General features: G+C 44.0%; 1 protein-coding gene and 2 long non-coding RNA genes across 3 annotated transcripts; all 3 read left to right on the top strand.

Annotated features, from left to right (window-relative positions):
- Positions 1–12388: 12388 nt before the first annotated feature.
- On the top strand, positions 12389–12707 carry LOC123405153. Its single transcript, XR_006611949.1, has 3 exons — positions 12389–12450; positions 12532–12584; positions 12684–12707. It is a non-coding gene; the product is annotated as an uncharacterized LOC123405153 (long non-coding RNA).
- Positions 12708–12716: 9 nt separating this feature from the next.
- On the top strand, positions 12717–14363 carry LOC123395770 (mitochondrial intermediate peptidase, mitochondrial-like). Its single transcript, XM_045090802.1, has 4 exons — positions 12717–12742; positions 12843–12981; positions 13063–13117; positions 14243–14363. Exons 1-4 carry the CDS (start codon positions 12719–12721, stop codon positions 14361–14363), a joined length of 339 nt encoding a protein of 112 aa, XP_044946737.1. The 5' UTR covers positions 12717–12718.
- A 7663-nt stretch (positions 14364–22026) lies between these two features.
- LOC123405146 lies at positions 22027–23953 on the top strand. Its single transcript, XR_006611948.1, has 3 exons — positions 22027–22109; positions 22912–22977; positions 23757–23953. It is a non-coding gene; the product is annotated as an uncharacterized LOC123405146 (long non-coding RNA).
- Positions 23954–24343: the final 390 nt, after the last annotated feature.

Here is a 24343-nt window from a genome sequence, read left to right as displayed (position 1 = left end):
GAAAGATCATTCCTGCTGTTATTCAACAGATTTTCAATAGGACTAGAGGGCTTGGTCATCTGAAAGTTGGAAAATCAGGTAACGGTAGTTGTGAAGTCAGGGACACAAGAAAAAACAGTCTTAGGCATGAGGTTGACAAACATGAATGTACTTGTTTGGAGTGGCAGCATACCGGAAAGCCTTGTGAGCATGCTCTAGTATTTTTGATGGGGAGGAGAAACCCCAAATGGGTAGACTATGTTCATAATTATTTCTCCTTGGACAAGTTTAGGGCAGCTTATGCAGGTGAGATTGAGCCCATGACAGATAGGAGTCAATGGCCTCATGTGGATGTTGGTTTTGACATGGATGCACCAGTTGAAAAAGGGAGGCCGCCTGGAAGGCCTAGAAAGCAGAGGTACAAGAGTGTCACCGAAGGTGGAAAAGGTGGTCCAAAAAAGAAAGAACCTAAACAATTGGGCAGCCAAAACAGATGCAAAAGATGCAATGAAGTAGGTCACAGACAAGCTGGTTGCCCTTTAAATGGTCCCCAAAAAAGGTAAATAAGTATAACCAATTATACTTTGCATTACTTTTGTCATGTTATGAATTGTTTTCAATTATATGCATTTTGTGTCATGTTATAGGAAGAGAAAATAGAGAGCAAGAACATATCATGTTGAAGATGATGAGCCAGGACCTCAATTTGGTGTTGCTCCCATTGGCACACCCAACAGGCAAACTGGTGGTGTTCCTGTTGGCACACCCAACAGGCAAGTGTTTACTATTCCTGCAAGTCTCCATGATAGTCCCGAGCCAGTGACAAGAAGGTAGCATGCAGTAAAATCGATATTTCATAGCAGTCCAAAGTTGATCTCTCATGTTGTATTGTGTCCACTCTTTGTAGGATGGTGGCTATGGCCTTGGCTGATGAATCATCGGAGCCAATAGAGGATCATGTTCCAACAGAAATGCCTTCAGCCTCGCGTGCCAGAAAGTTGACCCCTAAGAGAAAGAGAATGTATGGATGTCAGGTGATATTTCTGGGCTAAACATGCTATGTGCTGAACTAAATGCTATGTCAGGTGATATTTTTGGGCTAAACATGCTATGCGGTGTCCTTTTGTGTCGAACTATGTATGGATGTCATGCAATTTATGGATGTGACACTATGTCGATTCTTATGGATGGATGTCACACTATCTGTTATTGTAACCAAATGTTTGCACTTGACATGATTTGTGAAGAAATGCTGTCGAAATGATAGCCTCATGATGTGCAATTTTTTGGCTGAAAAATTAAACTACCCAGAAAAGGTTGAAATAATTCCAGAAAACAAAGTATATTTAACTGAGTGTTCTACGAAAATTGGAGCTCATTTGACCAAACATAAACTGGGAAACTTAAAATAAATCATTTCTAGTCTATTTGTGGGTCGAATTTGGCGTCAAATTGAAATTGTGCAGAAAACATGGAAACAATAACTGAAACTCATGGATATTAAACTGAGTATTCTGGATAAATTTCAGATCATTTGGCCCAACAAAAATTAAGTAACTAGGAAAATCATTAGCTCTTAGTAGTCCACAATATCAGGAAGTATCTAGAATGGCAAATCTGGAGGTCTGTTAGAGTTCAGATAGCACACACCTGTGGAGCAGCTCGGGGAAGGCAGACCATGTTGCGGCAGCAGCAAGCTCGGCGAGGGTCATTAGGACGTAGCAGCAAGCTCGGCGAGGGTCAGCAGGACGTAGCAGCAAGCTCGGCGAGGGTCAGCAGGACGCAACAGCAGCTCAGGGAAGGTGCGCACAGTGGGGCCGTACCAAGCTCACGAGAGCACAACACCACGCAGCAGCAGCTCGGGGAAGGTTGCGGACAGTGGGGATACAACAAGCTCAAGGAGACAGCACCACGCAGTAGCAGCTCGGGGGAAGATTACATGTCGGCCAGCCACCAGAGACGAACATAGTAGTACAAGGAAGAAGAAGATAAGGTTCGTATGGGTCAGGGGCATTTTGGTCACAAAATTTGTATTGTAATCTGCCAAATGATCAAAACAGTGTACGGAGGGTAAATCCTCAAGATTACAGCAAATGCATGGCTAATCCTCAGTTACAGGATAAACAGGGGCAAATCCTCAAAGTACAATAAAAGGTGTGGCAAATCCTCAAATTCCCCGACGGTTTTTTAATTACGTCATATATAAGTAGGCATGATATTTTAAAAAACCGATTTGAAGCACGTACCCTAAGCACCTTGCATTGTACAAGGACGGTCACCTTATCCCGACATATATGGGATCACTCACGTGTGGGTCCGGTCCCACATGTCAGTATGCCAACTGCATGTCAGAGAAGCCGAGTCCCCAACACACCACCAAGCCTGAAAACAGTTGAGACTTTCTTTGGAAAAAAATGGAAGCAGTTGATTAGATTATCTCACCTTTTGATTTGTTTTTTTTCCCTTTTTTTCCTTTTTCTTTAAGAAAATTGTATGTACATGCAAACTTAATTTATGTCCATAAATTTAGGTACAACAACTTTTTGTAGGGCTCATATGAAAGAATAGAATGCGCTCACGGAATTAACTCCTATTAAGATCTTCTAGCTAGCAGATTGAAATATATTGCTTTCCACCGCATCCTAAAGGCTTAAAGCAGACAAAAGCTATCAGTGGTTCTTGTAAGGCACATGAGGAAAAGAAAGAAAAGTAAAATGTGGTTCCTCCTTTGTTGGTGGGAATGAGAAGGATTGGAAACTAGATGGACTCTTTGAGTCCATTTGGGCGATCAATCGGAGTTGTTCCTGCAGAGCATTCTGCCATATAACTTTATGTCAAGACTGATAGTGCCGAGTACCACACAAACAGGGCTTGTAAAATCAGAGCTTCGCACAGTTGGGGGTCAGGGGTTCTTCCAAGGACGAGTGACTCAACAATTTGAACTTCACTGGTGCCAACTCTACTCGAAGGAATAGCTCCTAGATGCATTATTGGATCTTTTTTGCATGTTTCTTTGGCTTTACCATTTCTAATTCAGTTGTCGAGACATGTTATTCTTGTAATTTGCCTCCGATGAAAGGGTTGGGTCAGTTTACAATTGTTTTTTAGCTTTTTCTTTGATGACATGCTTGTAATGTTCTCCATTAAGATGGTGATGCTTGTAGTTTTTATAGAAAGTAAGTTGGTGAACAAACTGGTTTCTATAATAGAAATCGGAGAGGGCGGCCTCTCTTTTATTCACAAAAAACGCGCGACAATTTGTGTTTTATATGTGTTTGCAAGTTTGAATCAAAATCATGGTCCGTACAGATCACTGGCCTAGTTCACACATACAAATGTAGTACCATGGCACAGAGTTTGACTAGAGCCATCGGAACTCGTGCGAGGTGCTCGACAAAGCCTATGTGATTTACTTGATCGCCCATGAGCACGTGCTGAAGTCTAAAAAGGTCATCGGGTACAACTTCACCTGGAAGGTGGCTTGCCGCCCGTGGCGCGCAAGGATTTGGTTACTAGTCAATAAATTTTCTTAGGGCATTTCTGACCGATCCTCAATAAATCATGGAGTATCCGGTGGAGTAAAATCTTAGTGGAGTATATTTACTCCACTGTGTTCTGACTGGACCGAGCCGATCCCCTATATATATAGTGGAGTAAAAGATAGTCTTTTGCATTTCATTTTCCACCATCGAAACACATTTCTTTCCTACTTTACTTTATTCAATGACATTTTGATACACTGGAGTACTTATTTGACCAAATTTTCGTTATGAGAGCAAGACCAAAGAAAACAAGAACCACAATTAGATATTTTAAAAGATACTACTCAACTTGCATAACTGCTCCCACTAGTTGGATTAATATCTTCTTATGTATTCATTGTTGATCCGCGGATTCTCCAGTTTGCACACTCTTTTTTTCTTCGATTCTAAAGAAGTAGATGTTGCTTTCCCTTTAGTCTCTTCTCTTGTCTCATCTCCAGCCTCAATTCTAGCAATGAGTGCCCGAGCATCTACGAAATTTCGTGCTATCAATAGATCAATGTATTCTTTTTCCCAATACCAAACTTGCATCCTTCCTACACACAAATTCGAGCAAACAATTAGCTACCGAAATTGCACCGGATTCCTTTGTCGTACCACTTTGTAGCCCTTGTCGAGGCATGTATATAATGGATATGTCTTTAGTAGAAACATGCCTTTGGGCAAAGAAGGAAGGGGTGAATCAAATGACAAGCAACTACTTTTTGCATATGCTGAGATTGATGTTCGGTCGGCATTTGATTTCATCTTTTATGAGCGTATTTTTGAAGATCATTGTAATTTGGACCTAAAATATAAACTACTTACAAAAAGTATTGAGGCAAGAATATAGGTCTATGTAAAGGGTGACCATCCTCATCATGTAAGGTTCAGTGCTTTTAGCACCGGATATGATGATTATCCTCATCACGGAGTTGTGATGATTGACGACAAATTATTCGGGACTGAAAAGCTCTTCCAACATTTTTTCGCGGTGAAAGCAAATGAAAAATTGGACGTTCTTTTAAAAGATGAACATGTCAGAGTTGTTGTTCCTCCTGATGACTCAATCTTTGATTACGACCAGTTTTTTGTGAGGGTGATGTTTGCTTGATAGGATACTCAATGAAGCTCATCTCCAATATGCTGACATGTCAGCGTTGGCTGAAAGAATTGTAAATGTCTGTTGATATTATTTTTTGTGAAAAGTCTGTTGATGTTCTTAATCTTGTAAATGAGTAGCAGTTGAATTTCTCGTTATAAGCCCTTGTTGGGTAAACAAAAGAATTATCTTTTTATAATTTTGAACTCATGAAAGCAAGAGAAAACTTCTGGTCTATCTTTATAATATGACCGCTTGAAGGAAACCTGAACATTTTCCAACCACGAATACTTCATATCCATTTAGTCCCAGTATATTTTCCTTATAATAATTCGATGCACCCTTATTGTTTGTATGGTATGTTCTTCTCAATTAGATAAGGATATTTTGTATATTATATTCAAGAAAAAAGGGGAGTGTTATGGGATTCAATAAAAGGAAAATTACAATTAGGCCAAGCTTGACTGCAAGTGACAAGGAGAGGGCCCACATGACATTGATCATCCTTGTTTGGAAGTGAAATTTCTCGAAGGTTACAACATCATCCCTAAAAAAACCTAGTCAATTTGCAAATAGGTCGCTGCAAAAATAATTAATTCACGAGCTGTTCAGGGAACGCTGACGTGGCAGCCACGTGCCATATGGCCCATTTCTTCTTTCCAGGGTTGGGTTTGGCCTTATTTGATCAAATTAACGAGTTTACGAACTAAATCGATCGATTTCAGAGTTCGTGGTCTAAAGCGTGCAATCAGTTTGAGTTAATGGATTAATGGCGCATTTTCCTTTTCACAAATCCCTCCTTAATGTAAACATTTTTTTTGGTAAATAGAAAAGATTGTGATTCTAACAAAAAGAGGTGTGCTTAAATGTAATTAGTTATTGGGGTGAAATGTTTGTATCACAATTATCAAACTACTAACCATTTACTCTGTGATTATCGGTTTGCTATCTGTATGATCTATCATTGAGGTGGTGTCCAACTCATATCCACCTCGCGATATCGAAATATGTGGATTACTGGATGTGTGGTATTAGTGCAACATTAAGGTCTCAGATCCCGGTTAGGACAACCATGACATATATGGTGTGCAACCTTAAAAGAAATAATTTCTAGATCTATGTTAGGACATCTGAACATTGTTTGTTGTGGTGGCTATAAGGTAGTATTGAAGGAGAAATTTTATCTTCTACCATGAATGCATGCTTGTTCTTTGCTTCAGTTTCTGGAAGGTCGACATATGGTTATGGAAACATGCACACAAGTGAATCGGTGGCTGGGGAGTTTCTTCATCGGCACTCCATAACCCTAGTTTTCTTTTGTTGACGGTCTTGGTGCTATATATTATTCCTGTTGTTGTGAATTCTTTGGTGTATATTGTTGTTTTCCTCCTCATTTGTACAATCAGGAAACTGAATATTGTGAATGATACTAACAATTCTTTTATATCAATAAAAGAGCCTATTCCTGTAAAAAATAATATATTGTGTACACAAATATCTTTCTTCCTTATTGTTTGGATATGAAAAGGACAAGTCATGTACGTGCAAAATTGTCCAAGAAACAGATGTACGTGCAGGATTAATGCATGTCTGTAAACTCAGCTGTGATATATTTTCAAGTCTGATACGAAAGAGGAAAATGATTTTAAGCAAATAACTGCTATTAAGGTCTCCTAGCTAGCACACAGAAATATATTGCTTTCCGGAGCATCCCGAAGCACCCAACATAGATCTTTCGTTCGGACAAGTAGTGCGGTGACTGCGACTGAAGTGTACATGAGAAGTGAGAGAAGAGTAAGTGTTGTTGGAAGTGGAGATCGAAGAGAGTGGTGAGATGGCGATTGCAGAGAGGGAGAGAGTTTTGCGCTGCGAACACTGCAGCTTTTCTGCTTTCGTTCCTTTTATTCAGACTTGCAACAAACTACCTGAAAATGAGGAAAACTAGCGATGCCCGAGTCACGATCGCTGCCATCCCAGTGATCCCCGCGCGTCGCACGTCTAACGGCCTCGACTATCTACCTCGTGCCATTCCACGATCAAGTCAAGGCCGTGATATCAGCTAACAAACTACGGCCGAGGCGCAGCTCGGTTATTCTTCGTGACAGAAAAGAAAAACGTCCTACTGACGAAACTGACGAACTGTCGAACTGTCGAACTGTCGACAGTTGACACTAAACTTCTGAACTTCTTCTTCTTCTCCAGCAGCTGTTAGAGCTAACACTCTCCCCCCTAATCAGCTGCCGATGTTTACCATGCCCAAATTCTCTCGCAGCTCCTGGAACTTCTCTCGAGGCAGTGCCTTTGTGAGAATGTCAGCTAGCTGCTCGCCGGTGTGGACGTAGTCGACGGCCACCCTTCCGTCCTACACGCACTCGCGAATGAAATGAAACTGAGTCTCAATGTGCTTGGTCCTGTCGTGAAAAACAGGGTTCTTGCAAAGTTGGATCGCAGACTTATTGTCAATAAGCAGCATGGTCTTCCTTCGAGGTTCCCCGAGGAGATCACCGAGCATTTGCCGGAGCCAGACACCAGTGCATGCAGCTGTGGTTGCTGCCATGTATTCAGCTTCGCAGGAGGAGAGAGCGACCACTTTCTGTTTCTGAGATTGCCAACTGATCGCGCTCCCCCCAAAGACGAACACTGTCCCTGATGTACTCTGCCTGTCATCAACATCTCCAGCAAAATCTGCATCGCTGTAGCCTACCAGTCGTGGCTCAACACTCCCTTTCTTGTATCTGCATCCATAGTTCAACGTTCCAGACACGTACCTCAGTAGGTGCTTAACAGCCGCCCAGTGCTCCGTCGTGGGAGCCTCCATGAACCTACTGATGTAGCCAACTCCGAAAGCAATGTCAGGTCTTGTGTGTACCAGATAACGAAGACTCCCAACTATGCTGCGATAGAGCTTCTTCTCTATCGGTGGATTTGTACTCTCCTTGCTCAGCTTCAGCCGCGGCTCCATCGGGACGTGCACAGGGTGACATCCCGTCAGCCCCCCCTTTTCCACGATCTTTGCCGCATAGCTTGCCTATTTGAGAGTGATGGCATCGTCTCCTTGATGCACCTCGATGCCGAGGTAGTAGCTTAGCAACCTGAGGTCACTCATGGAGAAAGTGGACTGCATCTGTTGCTTGAACCAGTGGATCCCCTCCTTGCTTGAACCGGTGATGATGAGATCGTCAACGTAGACGCCCACCAGCAGGCGCTCGTCGCCGTTGCGTCGCATGTAGACGGCGTGCTCGGACGGGCTTCGCTGGAACCCGAAAGACACCAGCGTCTCGTCCAGCTTGATATTCCAGGCACGCGGCGCTTGGCAGAGGCCGTTCAGTGCCTTGGACAGGCGGAACACTTTTCCTTCTTCACCAGCGTGCTCGAAACCGGGTGGCTGCACCACATAAACCTCCTCCTGCACGTCTCCATTCAAGAAGGCTGACTTGACGTCGAGATGGTGAACTTCCCACCCTGCTTGTGCAGCAATCGCGAGGAGCAGTCGCACGGACTCCAGCCGTGCCACCGGAGCAAATACTTCGTCGTAGTCTACCCCTGGTCGTTGCGCGTAGCCCTTTGCGACAAGCCTCGCCTTATGCTTGATGATCTCCCCCTCAGAATTCTTCTTGAGCTTGTAGACCCACTTCACCCCGATCGCCTTCTTGCCCGGGGGAAGAGTGGTGAGTGTCCAGGTCTGGTTGTCGACGATGGACTGCATCTCATCAAGCATGGCCTCTCGCCACGCTGTGTGCGGCTCCGCCTCCTCAAATGTGTTCGGCTCTTCCCCGGCCACCAGGAGCAGTGTAGCTGCTTCCGCTTCGCTTGGCTCTGCTTCCTGAAGAATAGCGTCGAGCATGCGATAACGGCGTGGCGCTTCATCACCACCCAGCTCAGCGTCAGGTGTAGCTCCTGGAGGGGGAGAGACGTAATGCCCCCCGGTTCCGTCTCCTTCTCTGTCTCCCCGCGCAGGTGTGTGCGCGTGTACAGGAGATGCCGGGTGTGCTGCAGTCGTGGGCGCTGGCGTAGCCGGTTCCCCAACTTGTGGCAAGGCCACAGTCGGGGTGAAATCGATGACAAAGGAGCCTTGCGCCTGCACCGGAGCCTCCCACTCCCAGCTGGCCGTCTCGTCAAAAACGGCGTCGCGAGTCACGTGAACCCGCTTGCCCACAGGGTCATAGACACGCCAGGCCTTGGATTGCCCATGCTCGTAGCCGATGAAAACAGTCCGCAGACTGCGATCATCAAGTTTCTTTGCCCCTGGCCGGGGTGATCTTGGTGTGGGCGATGCATCCAAATGTACGGAAGTACCCCACCGCAGGCTTCTCCTCATGCCACGCCTCGTACGGGGTCATGCCCCGCACCGCCTTCGTCGGCGCGCAGTTCAGTAGGTGGACGGCGGTGACCACCGCCTCCCCCCAAAACTCATTTGGCACTCCCTTCGACTTCAGAAGGCACCGCGCCGTGCCCACGACGGACTGGTTCCGCCGCTCCACCACCCCGTTCTGCTGTGGAGAGTATGGAGCGGTGAGATGCCGACGTACGCCACGATCGGCACAGTATTCCCCGAACTCTGTTGAGGTGAACTCGCCACCACTGTCAGTCCGCAGCACGCGAAGCTTGATGGAGGCCTCAACCTCGACTGCAGCTTGCCAACGTTTGATCGCCCCCGGGGCTTCATCCTTGCTCCTCAGCATAACAACCCACATAAAACGAGACTTGTCATCGACCAGCAGCAGAAAATACCTCTTCCCGCCGTGTGTTGGTGGAGTGATAGGCCCGCAGAGATCTCCATGAACCAGGTCAAGGCGGTCACCAGCTCGATAGATGGCCTCGGCAGGAAAGGGGGCTCGCCTCTGCTTGCCGACGAGGCATCCATCACAGATCTGGTCCACATGCTCGACCGCCGGCAGCCCACGTACCATGTCGCCCTGAGCCAGCTTGTGAAGCGAGTCGAAGTTGAGATGCCCGTAGCGCTCATGCCAGCGCCACGCATCCTCCCCAGCCGTAGCCGCCAGGCAAACTGGTCTTGTGATCTCCAGCTCGACGGTGTAGAGGCGGTTTCTGCTCCGTGCCGCCCGGGCGATGATCATCTGCTGTCGATCGTGCAGCACCATCATGCCGCTCTTGATCAGGGTGGTGCACCCTGTCTCGTCGAGCTGTCCTATGGAGATGATCGACGTCCGTAGGCGCGGTATGTAGTACACCCTGGAGAGCACCCGGTGGCGCCCTCCGTGTGCAACAAACACCACCGTCCCTCGTCCTTCGATCTCCACCACCGACCCGTCGCCGAAACGGACAGTGCCGGCGACGTGTCGGTCCAGCTCGGAGAATACAGTGGGGTTCTCGGTCATATGATTGGATGCGCCAGTGTCCAGGTGCCAGCGGGGTTCCTTGACGTCCCCGTCAGCCCCGAGGCACACATCGGCGCGCTCCTCGTCCAAGTGCACGACCTCGAGACCTGGTGGCTTCAGCACGGGCTCGCCGGGGAGGGGAAATACCTGCGCCATGAGGAGCACAGGGTCTTCGTCTTTAGCAGCCACAAAGTGCGCCTCGCCGCCGCCGCCCTCCTCCTTCTGCTTCTTGCGGCATTCGCGAACCCAGTGGCCGCTAATACCGCAGTATCTGCAGTTGCCCTGGCGTTTGGGAGCAGGCTTGCCGCCGCTAGGGCGGGCAGCAGGTTTGCCGCGGTCGTCGGGAGCCTTTCCACGCCCCTTCTTCCTGCCGTTGCCCCCCCCGTTGGAGGACCCTCCCAGATCACCGCGCCCTTGGCGCGCGTTCCACTCGTCCAGAGTGAGCAGGAGCTTGCTGCCGCCCTCCTCCTCGGTCTCCAGCTCGTAGCGCTCCTCGGCCGCCTTGAAACGGCCGATGATTTCCTCGATGGACGTCGTGTCCAGATCGACCAGATTGTTGATGGAGACTGCGAGCTGCGAGTATCACTTGGGGACGATGCGCAGCCACTTCTGGATCACGCGTTTGTCGCTGATCTTGTCTCCAAGCTCGCCGAGCCGCGCGCACAGCCCTCTAAGACGCATCGCCAGATCGTCAACGGACTCACTAGGCTTGTGCCATAGCTGGTCGAATTCCCCTCGCAGGGTCTGGGCCTTGGCATCCCGGACACGCGCGGAACATGCACGCATAGCCCGGATCGCCTCCCAAAGCTCGTGAGAGGTTTTGTGCTTGCGCAACACGGGCAGCATCTCGGGCGGCACGGATTGGAGGATGAACTCCATCGCGCCCTTGTCGTTGCGGTAGCCGAACTCCTCGTCGAGGTCCTCCGCACCCTCGATTGCGCGCCACATCCCTCTCGCCTGCATGCCGATCTCCATCAGGAGACTCCACTCGGCGTAGTTCGTGCGGGTCAATGGTGGCACGTTGGCGTGGCCCGACGTGAACGGAGCAAACCGCCTCGCCAGTGCCAGCTCGCGCCCTTGGCCGGCTGCGTACTTGGGCGAGCCCTTGCTACCGTCGTCGTCGGCGTCCCCCGCCTTCTTCTTGCCCCCATCACCAGCCATCACAGGGACCTAAACCCTAGCTCTGATGCCAGTTGTTGGAAGTGGAGATCGAAGAGAGTGGTGAGATGGGGATTGCAGAGAGGGAGAGAGTTTTGCGCTGCGAACACTGCATCTTTTCTGCTTTCGTTCCTTTTATTCAGACTTGCAACAAACTACCTGAAAATAAGGAAAACTAGCGATGCCCGAGTCACGATCGCTGCCATCCCAGCGATCCCCGCGCGTTGCACGTCTAACGGCCTCGACTATCTACCTCGTGCCATCCCACGATCAAGTCAAGGCCGTGATATCAGCTAACAAACTACGGCCGAGGCGCAGCTCGGTTATTCTTCCCGACAGAAAAGAAAAACGTCCTACTGACGAGACTGACGAACTGTCGAACTGTCGAACTGTCGACAGTTGACACTGAACTTCTGAACTTCTTCTTCTTCTCCAGCAGCTGTTAGAACTAACAAGTGTGGGTCTTGATCCTTTGCTGATGGGAATGAGAGTGGTCAGAAACAAGATGGGCTCATCACGTATGTATGCGGGATACAACTTGCAGTCAAACCGATTATTTGATCCCGGAACTTCGTGCCAAAAACAAGGGCCTTGGGTTGGAGTACCAGTCACATCCAGTGTAGCTGGAGCTTGCCATACTATGCCTGAGGGCGGTAGCTGCTGTTGGGTGGCGCAGGGGTGCGTGTGAGGAAACTTCGCTCCACAAACGCAGTCTTTTTGTTCTTGTTTGCATCGGCAAACTCAACCTTCGTTTTTGATATTTAGTGCTATCTGTACAAGTAGCTGATTTGGTCTAACCATACCGTTGCATACTGTTAAGTATGTCATCGATCAAATTGGCTGCACAATCTGCGCCAAGAATTCAGGAAGTGACCCGCGGGTTTGTGTGATCAATCTCTCACTAATAATAAAGCAAATAGGGTTTCAGGTCGTCTGTCATGGCATTTTTGCAAAAAGACCCTTCTCTTTTCTGTTAATAAACCCGCGGTCCTTTTTAGAGTGAAAAAAATAAAAGGAGCCCAGCTCTCCTCTGTCTGCCTCGCCTCCCGATCCCATGCCGCCAGAAGGCGCCCCACCCCGTGGGACGCTCGATCTGGTGCAGCGCCGGCCGTCGGCCGCGCCCGACCCAGCCATCGTTCGTCGCCAGCACCTGCGGATCCGGCTACCCCATACTACCCTGAACCCTGAACCCCTTCGATCCCCAATACTACCCCACCCCAACCATCGCTCGCTAAATTTTCTGTGACCGTTTGCTCTCTAAATTTGCAGGTCGGTCGAGCTCGTTGCCAACATTGCGCAGTTGCCGCCGGCTGCGGAGATTGTTCGCACCATGGATGACATCTCCAACACCGTAACTTGCTCTCCTAGCATTTGGTTTACTCCGAGTGGTTTGATACGCAATAGCTGATGCGTCTTGTGTTGATTTGGTTAGGTTTGCTCAGTCATTGATTCGGCGGAGCTGTGCAGGAACACACACCCAGATAGGTGAGTATAGATGACGGTGGCTTGCTTGTCGTGTAATTTTGATGCTCTGCAGCAAAGTGCTTTTGGTTTTTACTGAATATAGATATGTATGTGAACTAGGGAGTTTGCGGAGGAAGCAGATAATTAAGCCATCGATGAGGATTTACAAGCATCTTCAAGTAAGGTCGATAGCATAAATGACATCCGTGGAAAGGGAGAGACCAAAGTGAAATGACCAAACAAGAACCGTAACATTTCATTTTCTGTGATTTTCTGCAGTACCTGAACACAAATACTACTTTATACAATGCGATAGTAAAAGCTGAGAGTGAAGGTGCCCTGCTCTCAGAGGAATCTCGGAAGGCAGCAAATAACTTGCGTGCCGACTTTGAGAAAGGAGGGATTCATCTTCCTAAAGGTTGCCATACTCACAGTTATATTCAGTTGCTTTTTGTCAATTTTGAATTTTAACTAGAAAGATAATGCTTTACCATTGCAGATAAACTCGAGCGTGTTAATCAGCTGAACCTTGCAATTGCGCATCTGGGTAGAAAGTAGGTACATGCATTGTACACTGACCATTGCTAAGCTCAGTACTATTTCCACTGTTGAACTATCGATATTGACTTCGCATTCCATGTTGTAGTTGTACATCTCCTACTTGACTATCAGCAAGTGATTTCACTGTTTAGTGGCATTACTTGTTGGTAAGCATATTTAATGTTGGGTTCCCACTAACCATGCTTATGTTTTTCTTATATATTTCTTGTAGCTTGTTTGTTAAGTTCGTGGACTGATTAAAACCTAATATTTGGATCTTGTAATTATTTTCTTAAAATGCTTACCTGGATATCCATGTGCCAGAACCATGACTTGGTTTCGATATCTTACGGGTTTCAAATCTAGCCTACCCCAACTTGTTTGGGACTGAAAGGCTTTGTTGTTGTTGTTGCTTACTTAGATATTCCTAATACAAGCGCTTCAGCGGCATCATAGCATTAAATATGAGGGTTAAATTGCATACTTGGTTTGTTATCATCGGTTTATTGGATGAAACCCCATGATGGTTTCATTTCCTTTTTCAGCAATGTTGAAAATGAGAAATAGACTGTTGGTTCTAAGTATCTTTGCTTCATTGCACAACCATTCTGCTTTCACCTACTCATAGTTAATCTTTATCAGCAATACTACTACTCTAAATAGCTACAAAACCTGATAACTTTACAGTTATTTTTGTTAGTTTAACTACATTTCTCCCTTGGGTGCTTCTAGCATTCATGTTGTTTCCCTCTCCAGTGTATTCATGTTATACCTTTTTTTTACCGAGTTGAATCTTTGCACTGCATTTAGCTTGTTGATTCAATTTGGAAAATTACCTGTAACTGTTGTGCTCTTTCTTGTTACTGTGTGAGGTTCAATGAAAATGTTATGAACAAACCAGGTTTTGTGGATATATATCCAGCTTCGCGTATTCCAAGGAATATACAATATAATTTCAAACCTATTAGTCGTTTTAAACCTAGGGGTGTTGAAGAACAAAGCAATGCAATGAACACTACAAGGCAAAAGGGTGTAAGGATAGTTACAGACTCAGGATCTATATCATCAACATTGAGATGGGTTAAAGATGAGGAAGTATGTTCCTTTTGTTCACGAAAGATCTAATCGCTCGTTCGCAGGACCAGACAGACGCAACACCCGGTCTCCGCCTACCCCAATCCACTTCAGTCCTCGCCCCCAACCCATCATGAGGATGCAGAACTCAGGCAGTGCTGGTCCGGGCCTTCATGTCTTCGTTGATCTTGGCCAAACACTGGACCGCTGGATCGAGAGGCTTCCATTCCAGTAGAAGAGGCAGGTTGTCAAGAAATATTTTATAAAGGAAAGATGGGTCCCAGGGAGGGATATGGACGCTGCTGGATTTGAGGTTGTCTTGGGTATTTAAATGAGATAAGCTGGATTCCAGGAGATACTAAAGGAACGATGAATTTCAGGAATAAAATGAATTATACGTTGCATCCTCGGTAGAGATCGGAAAAACAAAAGCAACATATCACCATTCAATCGATTTGGTGTATTCATCTACGTGCTTGTGTGTTCCAGCTGGCTGCATAGATCAATCAGCATGTGCATGTTCAAAAACCAAACCGAGCCAAAGGCACTGTAAAGCCCAGAAACTATTGGTCATGTTCTGAACTCTCGTAATGTTGATTGGCATAATGCAGGGAAAGAGATTAGAGGACGGATGAAGGGATGGTGACGGTGTTCTAGATATATAATGTACAAATTTCAAGGGAGTGATGGTAAGATACCTTGACGTTGCGCTACCTCTCTGTGTGCTTAATTATGAAGTAAATCAATTTCTTAGTTTATCAAAGTTGCTACATGGCATTGTTCTTTTGGGTCTACATGGCATTGTTCTTTTGACGTCAGATTTCTCCTACTCAGCAGAAAGTAACCACAAATTTCAAATTCTTTGCAGAAAGTAACCTCAACTTGCTTGACTACCATAATTGACAGTTGTTTAAACCTTGTGTGAACAAGACACAAAAGCACACAATTGCGTGATTAAGTTAAAAAAAATGGTAGATTTTGTTTGAATTTCCTTGACGAATAAAATTGACTATAAGGTAATACCAATTTCTTAGTTAACAAAGGTCAGAGGCAAACCATCCGCAACATGCCAAATATGTTGATTGATTTCATGTTTATTCCCTTTTTGCCAACTTGACATACAACAGCTTTGCAAATCCTTTCTGGTAGCTTCAATCGAACAGTTCTTGATTTTTCAGCAATTCATCCCATCCAGCAGTTTGATAGATTTTTTGTAGGCTAGAAACAATCTTATGATATTTAGTTGTCATTCGAAAAAACAATCGTGTACCAAACTGAAAATAATTGGATGTTGATGTAATGTCGAAGTTCACCATCCAATCCAAGCATCTTAAAATATAATCCTTACTATTCAAAGGAATACAATAAAACTATTATAAATTTTTAGAGGAATTAAACCGTTTGGCACACGAAAAAAAGAATTAATCAGTTAGAATCTAACCCAATATAACTGAGCCAACTATTATTTTGAAATGCAGTGGTGCTGAAATAGAGAGGGGCACATTCATGAAGTCTTATGACATGCTTGTCAGGGATGTGTGATATTGTTTCTCTCCCGTTGCAACGCACGGGCAAGTTTTGCTAGTTAAGGCCAAAACAAATTCGAAGGGAAAAAGCCATCCACGTGGTTGCCATGTTAGCGTACCTCTGTAAGAGACAAGTTTTTTAAAGAGAACTAGGAAAAGAGCCCGTGCGTTGCAACAGAAGAGAAAATAACACACGCTCCGAAGGTAATATATTTTCACACGGCATCACATTTGTGTTGCCGACGATAGCTTTAGTGCTCTCACAACAAAAACGCGTTTGAATGTACAGTCATTCGGAATAAGATGAAAAATATGTTGTTTCTCCCCACGAGGTTTTTCAAAGGTGAGCATGTCTGGCTAACGATGTTTTCTTTCCTCTCAATTTGGTTTTAATTTAATGGATGTTTATTGCAATTCGTATCGTCGCCGGAAAGAGAGAAAAAAAAGGACCGTACACTACAGATTAAGTTTGCACCAAAAATAATATTTAAGAAGTATTCAACAACTAAAAATAACATCCTATTTAGACTCTATATATTTTTTTAATCAAATTTCATATATAACATGTTAAAATCGGAATTACGATTTAAAAGATATGGATAATTTTGTTTTAGATAAAATTTGGATTTATTAACTGAAAAGTTAGATTTTTTTGTTAAAATACGGAGGGCTGGTTAATTACGTGAAACATCAGGGGATTTTTTGAACAATGCAAAAAACTATTCGTTTTCTGACTTAAATCCGGATTGCGGGTTGATTTCAGGAAACGTCGGGTTTTTTTTTGTAGAAGTGGCACAACGAAACGTTTTCCTCACTTAAGAAAGGAATGTAGGTTGATTAACTGAAAACGGAGGGACTTTTTCGCAAAAATGCCACGACGGACGATCAGAAATCGTATTTGCTTTATTATTAGGGAGATAATAATAACATAATAAAGTCTTATGTCCAGAAAAAATGATTATTTTTATTTTCATGAAAAAATGGGGTCTATGAGGCACATTCAGGATATGCCTCTACTAGATCACTTAATCATATGTTTTTCTTCTTTTTGGTATTCGAGTTTAAGAACTACGACAATTAAGGATAGTAAAACCGCACCTAAACCCAGCTCTCTCACGACGCCAACGATTTTGGTCATTGGATTCGCGTTTAGATCATTCCTGGCCGTCAGATTTGCTTTATTAGCGTCGTGGCCCAACTCCTGTACCCTCCTGGCCCAGCTGTCCTATGGGGCTGCTGCTCTAGAGGAAAAAAACGAGGTCCCTGGTTCATTGGGCCGCTTGATACGGCCCATTTCATCGATCAAGGTCCAATTTTTAATATATCGCTGGCTCGCTGCTGCTCTCCCTTGCCCGTAAAAATTCGATCGAGAACTCGAGATCAAGAGGATGCGGGGAATGGAGAGCGAGGAGGCACTCGAGAAGATCGAAGAGGTCCAGCGCCCCACGTTTCAGCATTGAGTCCACGCGCGCGAGGGTACCCTATCCAACCGACGAGGAGATCCAGCGGCCCCGCGGGATGCTGCCGAGCAAAGTTTGAAATTGCCGGCTATTGAAAAAAGCGGCATCCTGTAGCGGCAGCAATGAGCAGCTATTGCCAGCAATAGCTGCCGCTATGACAAATAACGGTTTTGCTGGATACATGCAAGAATTCCAAATATAAGTGCAAGATACATGCCAAACTACAGAAATTCAGCATCAATTAAATAGTTGACACAAACAGGAACATAATAACTGAAGCATTATGGTCATCCATTAAGCGAACATTCAGCAATCATCTCAAGCGACAAAGCAAGTATATAGTTCGGTAGACAGACACAGACTGACACACTATATAACAGAGCATTGACTATCTCACAAAGATGAACTAGTAAGTTTTGCAGATATATAATCCATAAAGTAAATGGTGCATTCTCTTCTATTCATCTTCAGAATCAGAAGGAGATTTATCAGACTCCAATTCAGAAGAAGAAGCAGCTTGCGACATTGTTTCAACACGCATAGCCATCAAGGACCGCAGGCTCACAGTCTTGATTTTCTTCCTAGGCTGAGAAATCCTCTTCCTTTTAGCTTGTCATTGTGATGATGATGCCCTGTTTGGTGCCTCTTCCGATGCATCTTCATGAGCTTTCTCTTGTTCTTGATCAGCTTCTGCAGTTGGTTCTTTCCCAGTGATGAACTCATTGTCATTATCAGCAAGAACATCATCCACTTCTTTCTCTATGGGATCTTTGTTTTTGCTCTCTCTCTTGTTCCTTAGTTTAGAGTTGAATTTCACAAACACAAGATCCCTCATCGTGTCATGCAGCAACATATTGCGCTTCTTTGTATGAACCTAAGAGTTCAAAAAATTTAAATACTTAACAAATGTAGAAAACAGAAAAACCAATTGTATAAACTCCAAAAAATATTATTTGTTACCTGTTCGAAAACAGACCAGTTCCTCTCACAAGCTCATGAGCTGCATGTCAAATTAAGAATCCTAGATGCCAAAGTTCTCAAATTTGGTGTGCTGGTGCCATGGTTCAGCCACCATTTTGATGCACATTATACAAGTTAGTAGTTAAAGAAATGGAAATAGAATCATTTTATTCATCAATCATATTAGCTTCACTAACTAACCTGGATTAAAATTCTTGTTTCTCCTTTGCCTTATAGCAATCTCATGGCCGAAAGATCCTTGCTGATCTTGATACATGTTGAGTTCTTCAATTACAGTGTCTTGGGTTTCTTCGTCCTCAATCATCTTGCAAATGCATGTAATAACAACAGCTCCAAATGTTCCATCATGCTCAATGTCTGACTTGTTTGGATAATAATAGTGAGGATTCAAATAATAGCCAACCAAGTGGAGAGGAGTCTTGAGCTTGCTGTCCCACCTTTTATCAATGATGTCCCAAACAACTTTGTACTTGCTCTCATCATTATCAAACCTCACAACTATATGCTTCTTTGCATCAAGCATTAATCCATGGAAGAATCCCATTGCAGGAACATCACTGTCCATTCTGCGAAGCACATTAGCCATTGGCTCAAAGAAATTAACAGCCATGTCCACATGTTTCCAAAAAACTTCAGATCGCACCACTTTGAGTGCTTTTTTCCCCTTTGCCTTTTTCAAGTATGAACCTAGCTCATTCATCTCATCTGATCTGAAGAGCCTTGTCAATTCCTTCTTGTTGTCTAGCAAACTTTTCAGATTTAAGTAAGCAGTGGCAAACCGAGTAACACCAGAGCGAACCAAGTCCTTCCCAAGAAATTTCCTCATCAAATCCAATACCCTTGTATGAGCATACAAGAAGCTAGTCACTTCTCTTGCACTTGAAATAGTTTTTTCAACTGGTCCAAGCTTCCAAGATCCTCCAACATGAGATCTAGGCAGTGAGCAACACATCCATTCCAAAATATGGATGGTCACTTTGCTGTTAGCATACTAGCTGCTGATACATTCACACTAGCATTATCAATCACCACTTGCACAACATTTTCTTCACCTATATCTTCTATGCATTTGTCCACCAAGTCAAATATATATTTTCCATCTTTTCTATCACCGGAGCAGTCCACCGAGTCAATGAAGCAAACACCATGAGCATTGTGCACAACTAAATTCATTACTTCCCTGCCCTTCTTATCTGTCCATGAATCACTCATAACCGTGCAACCTGTGAGCTCCCATGATTCCTTATGATTCTTGAATCCATCCAACACCTTCTGTTTCCTCATCTGCAAAAATGGTCCACTCATCTCATATGGACTAGGCCCTCTCAAGTCCTTGCCAAACTGTCTGATGGCCTCAAGCATATGAGCAAAGCTAGGGAGGGTGACAGTGTTGTGAGGAATGCTAGCTTCATAGAAAAACTGGCAAATATACTCACAAACTCCGTCCCTTTTCTCTTCTCTTTTCATATTTGACAACTTTGATTGGACCTTCTGGCTAACATTGAGTCCAATTTGATTATTGCGAACACACTCTTCTATAGATGTTTTCTTGTAAAACTTATCAATAGTGGCACTGCCACTACCTACCACAGCTCTAGAGCCACTCATCCCACTGCCTCTTGTTGAATTCAGCAACACAACATCATTCCTCTCGTAGTCAGAATCATCCCCACTACCCCTTTCATCATCTGAGTTTTCTATATTAATTGCAGATCGAACCCTTTGCACTTCATACTTCTTCTTTTGCTTGTCAGCACTCTTCTTTGTAAGAAAAGCAATAATCTCTTCTTTTACATCAGTTGGAACCTTCTTACATTTATCAGCATTGAAGCCACGAATGCAAGCAAGATGGTACTTCATTCTAGTAATTCCACCTTTCAATAGCTTGTCACAAAAATTGCACTACAAATGATACTTCTTGTTCACATTGGGGCAAAACAGTATGCATATGCAGGGTCATCGGACGTTACTGCTTGCCTTGCTTGTGTTTGGGTTACTAAAGGAAAAGCAGCACTTGAATCACCTACAGAAAAAGTAGAAAATAATTTAATTAACCTGCAGCGCTACAAATGACCTATTTTGATTGATAATAAATCTATCTTAATTAAGGAAGAATCAAATGATATATTCCACAATTAATTACTTTGATTCAGAAACATCTAAAATTGTAAATTGTTGTTGAAGCATAGGAGATTTTCCATGGTTTATTTGATTGATAATCTACCTACAACGTATAATCTACTCCAAATAATAACTACCTACTTGTTAGATGTCACATCGGGGAGGTGGAACATAAACTTGTTAAATTTCAGAAAGTAGATGTTAGGAAGAGTATCTACAAGGGAAAATCACTTTCATCACACGTACTCCTCACATCAACCAAATATTATGATGGCCAACGGCACTCAGCAGAACAGAGATGAGCAGAACAACGAGTAGAAGACATACTGAGATAGTACTAAGGTAATAGATGATGAACTAATGAAAGCCAGACTAGGAAACTTGCCTCCATGATTCTCTGGCTCCGGCGGAGACATGGTTCTTCAGTTCTTCTTCGCATCCAAGTTGCAGGCTCGCTGCCGCCGTCGCCACAGATATAGATCGAGGAAGAGGAGCAGAGAAGTTTGGCTTTGTCAGGGTTAGCGCTAGGCTGTTTTGTAGCTCCTTTTGGGCCTCTGTGTGGTGATTATGAAAAAGCCCAGAATTCACGTACTCCCTTGTGGGCCAAACAAGTAATAGCCGTGCAATTTTTTTTCAGTAAATAGCGGCAATGACCGGCTAATTGCGGCCTTTTGCGGTGCATTCCCTGTAGCGCAAAAAAGTGGCGTTGCGTTGCCCCTGCTCTTCCAGCCGCTATGTCTGGCAAATAGCGCTGCAATAGCCGGCAATTTTAATATGCTGCCGAGGCACGCGGTCTTCTCGGTGGATCCAGCCAAGGCGCGCGAGGGGATCGAGGCGATCCAGCGGTGTGGTGTTCATCTCGATGGATCCAGACGAGGCGCACGATGGAATCAACCTAGGATTTGGAATTGGTGACTGAGGAGGAGGCGGCGTTGGCGACGATGCGCAAGCAGTGCACAAGGCCAAGACGACTCCACAAATACTGTTGCGTTTTCACTGGCCCTCCATCACGGCTCTCCAACCTGGACTCTCTCCTCATCATTGACGGGTGAAGACAATTTCTTCTAGAGATGAGGCAGTGGCGAATAATCTTGATGCAACGGCAGTAGTGGTACAGATCCTGACCTCCTCCCCTTGTATATGTTCTAGCAGACATACATAGGAGATTCATATGTGAGCGATGGACATATTTTGTCTCCTCTCTGTTAAATTTCGTTGCTCTCCTGCCTGCCTATATGTTGTTCAATTTTCTTGATTGTTGGCCATATATTTGTGTGCTCAAAATGGTGCCGCCCAATGTATATTTTCAGTATATGCTGCTGTCTAATGCTTATACAACGGATCAGAGGTACCGGAAGATACCAATACCATCCACTTTCGTGCCCACTGCAGTAATCACCTCACTCTCCAAAGGAACTCCATTCTTTTTTAAACGAGAGGTACTCTATTCTAATGTCTCCCCTTTTTGTCAGCAGCCACGAGTCGTATGCATAATTGTTTCACTTCAGAAACTACAACCATGTCAAGAATCCATGCTGTGGAATGGTGGTCGTTGAACAAAGGTGAGGCATCCTTCCTCATTCACCCCCGTGGTTTGTAAAACCTTGATCGTGCAACCCGCCTCTATGTCGCTGCTAGCTAGACTGTAGATTACTATTACATTTGTTATATTTTTAATCTCGTGATGGATGCTGCATTTTTATTTTTAATCTCGAGGTGGATGCAGTAAAACCCCATTCAAGAACGTGCTAGAAGCATATGGCTAGAAGTCAGCTCCACGTTCGGCTAACCTGAATCTTCATTTGGACCTCGTTCCATCCCAAAGTCCTCTCATCGCTACCTAGGTATGGGCCGTATGGCTGCCAAGTTTCTTTTAGTAATGTATGTATCATCTTCAGACCTGCCTCCAAGGCTCCATCTAGGTAGATGTCACGTAATATAGTTTCACACCACTAATTTCGTTTAGTTTCTTGGTTCAAAGTTGTACAAACTAACCTACGAACAAATGCAAAAGTATTTCACTATGCAAACTACAATGTTTGATCTGCGCTTGCAATAGTTCTAATGCACTTGGAAGACACTATCGTGAAGAAAGTTATTGGGTTTTCCACCACCTTAGCCCGACACACACATATACTGAAATGGTCGTTCTTCAAACAAAACGAAGATTAGCATCCTTCCTCGTTCACCCCTGTTTTCGAATGGTTTTGCACGGTGCAGAGTCATTGAATGGGAAGTACTAATTTCATGGGGTTTGTGGTGCGATGTCTAGCTAGCAATTGTAAACACGAATTATCTAATTAATTGAAGCGGTCTACTTGTTCTGTTCTTAAAGAAAAGGACTTGGCTTCTCCACTTTCGCAAATCTTGTTTACACATCATCACATAGAGATTGGGCTCATCGCATTATGGAGATGCACATCATTACTTGTGAGCAGTCATTTTCAGTATCATTGATATTGCTTACCAACATGTTGACCAGGCGCAAACCAAAGCAGATCCATCCAAGATGCTCAAAATTGTTCACTTTTTGTACTCTTTTGTTCTATATTCTTGAACAACCCCACCCACACATTTATAGTCTAAGCCTAAAATATGTGCTTACTTCACTACTTACTTCATTTATTTTGGTTTTCTCATTGACAGTAAGTTGTAGCACAATACTGCATCTCAAGCCGACATGTATTCAAGAATGATCGTCTTGAAAGAAAGGTGAGGCGTCCATCCTCATTTACAGCTCTCGTTTCAGTTGTATTTGTTTAATCCTATCCATTATCTGTAGCCTGGGTTCGCTGCTAGACTACATATTACTATTCCGGCTACAAAATATATGTCTCAACAGAATATACTAATCGAGAAGGCCGAAGTCCCGTGAAACGACAACATACTAGCGGCCAGCTCTATCTTCTGCCAATGTGTGAATCATGGCTGCATCTATTGGCAAACTAATGAGATCAATGAGTTTCTTCATTAGGACCTCATATTGATTCCTTAGTCTTCTGATAGCTAGCTAGCAAGTCTAATTAATGAGTAATATATTCAGACCTGCAGTATCCATCTTAATAACTCCCTTTATAAACTAATATAAGGTGTTTAAGATCACTAAAGTAGTGATCTAAAATGTCTTATGTTAGTATACACACGTAGTAGTTCATTACTTACCAATTCCCTTAAGACATGCACACAAAACAAGGTCAAATCCATGGTACATATGGTGTCCCTTACGGATACTAGCAATAACGTTCTGTAGATAATGTTGTTAACATACACCATGTTACTTACGAAGCAATTATAACTCCTGTCCACTTCTGCTTGGCACACTACTTATTTAGTTATTTCCTCAATTGATTTGTCTCACTAACAAGTATTTTATTTTTACTCCAGTGTAAGCAATTGCAAGTTGGTTAAGATGTAACACAACTTCAACCATTTTTTCAAAACAACGCACTCACATTTGATATTGACCTTAAGAAATTTTCTTATTATTGTAGATCAGATGGAATTCTACAACCTCAAATCTGAGAAAGTACACACCCAGTCATCAATCTTGATGTAATGCAAGAATATTTGTCCTTGTACTAGACCAAAATGTTTGCTTGTATTACTGGCCATAACGCTTTGAGATTTATTGGATAACAAATATTTTCCAGAAGTTCTGAAATATTTTTATTGCCTATTTTTCTCTCAACTTTCCTCGCGTCTTTCCTAAAAAAATTGTCGTGTTGCGAGCCTTTGCAGGAGAGACGTTTTAGGAGGCAAAAACATGATCCATATCATTCATCCTAATTGATATCTCATGAGCTTAATAAGACAACTCAAACATTAGACCTAACGAAAAACTCAAAATACTACTTTGTAGATCGATCGGATTGGATTTCTGTTATTACATACCATTATATTCTTGATTTCTCTCATAAGTTACATATGATTATATTCTGCAATATGGAGAGACAAACACTATTTGAAAAAGCATTGCAAACAAATGTATACAAGTTACTTTATATCACAAACAACTATAAGTCAAAATAGACGGGCGCAGCAACGCGCGCCATCAGCGATCTAGTGTTACAATTACCAA

This window comes from Hordeum vulgare, chromosome 1H (genome assembly GCF_904849725.1).
Source record: "Hordeum vulgare subsp. vulgare chromosome 1H, MorexV3_pseudomolecules_assembly, whole genome shotgun sequence".
Classification (NCBI taxonomy): Eukaryota; Viridiplantae; Streptophyta; class Magnoliopsida; order Poales; family Poaceae; genus Hordeum; species Hordeum vulgare.
Note: the sequence above shows the minus strand (reverse complement) of the source record. Positions and strands in the feature narration are given on the sequence as shown.

Coding starts and splice junctions, on each gene's coding strand:
- LOC123395770 (XM_045090802.1), top strand. CDS start 12,719: ATGAGGATTTACAAGCATCTTCAA. Junction 12,982..13,062: donor AGGGATTCATCTTCCTAAAG/GTTGCCATACTC, acceptor TTACCATTGCAG/ATAAACTCGAGCGTGTTAAT. Junction 13,118..14,242: donor ATTGCGCATCTGGGTAGAAA/GTAGGTACATGC, acceptor GCTCGTTCGCAG/GACCAGACAGACGCAACACC.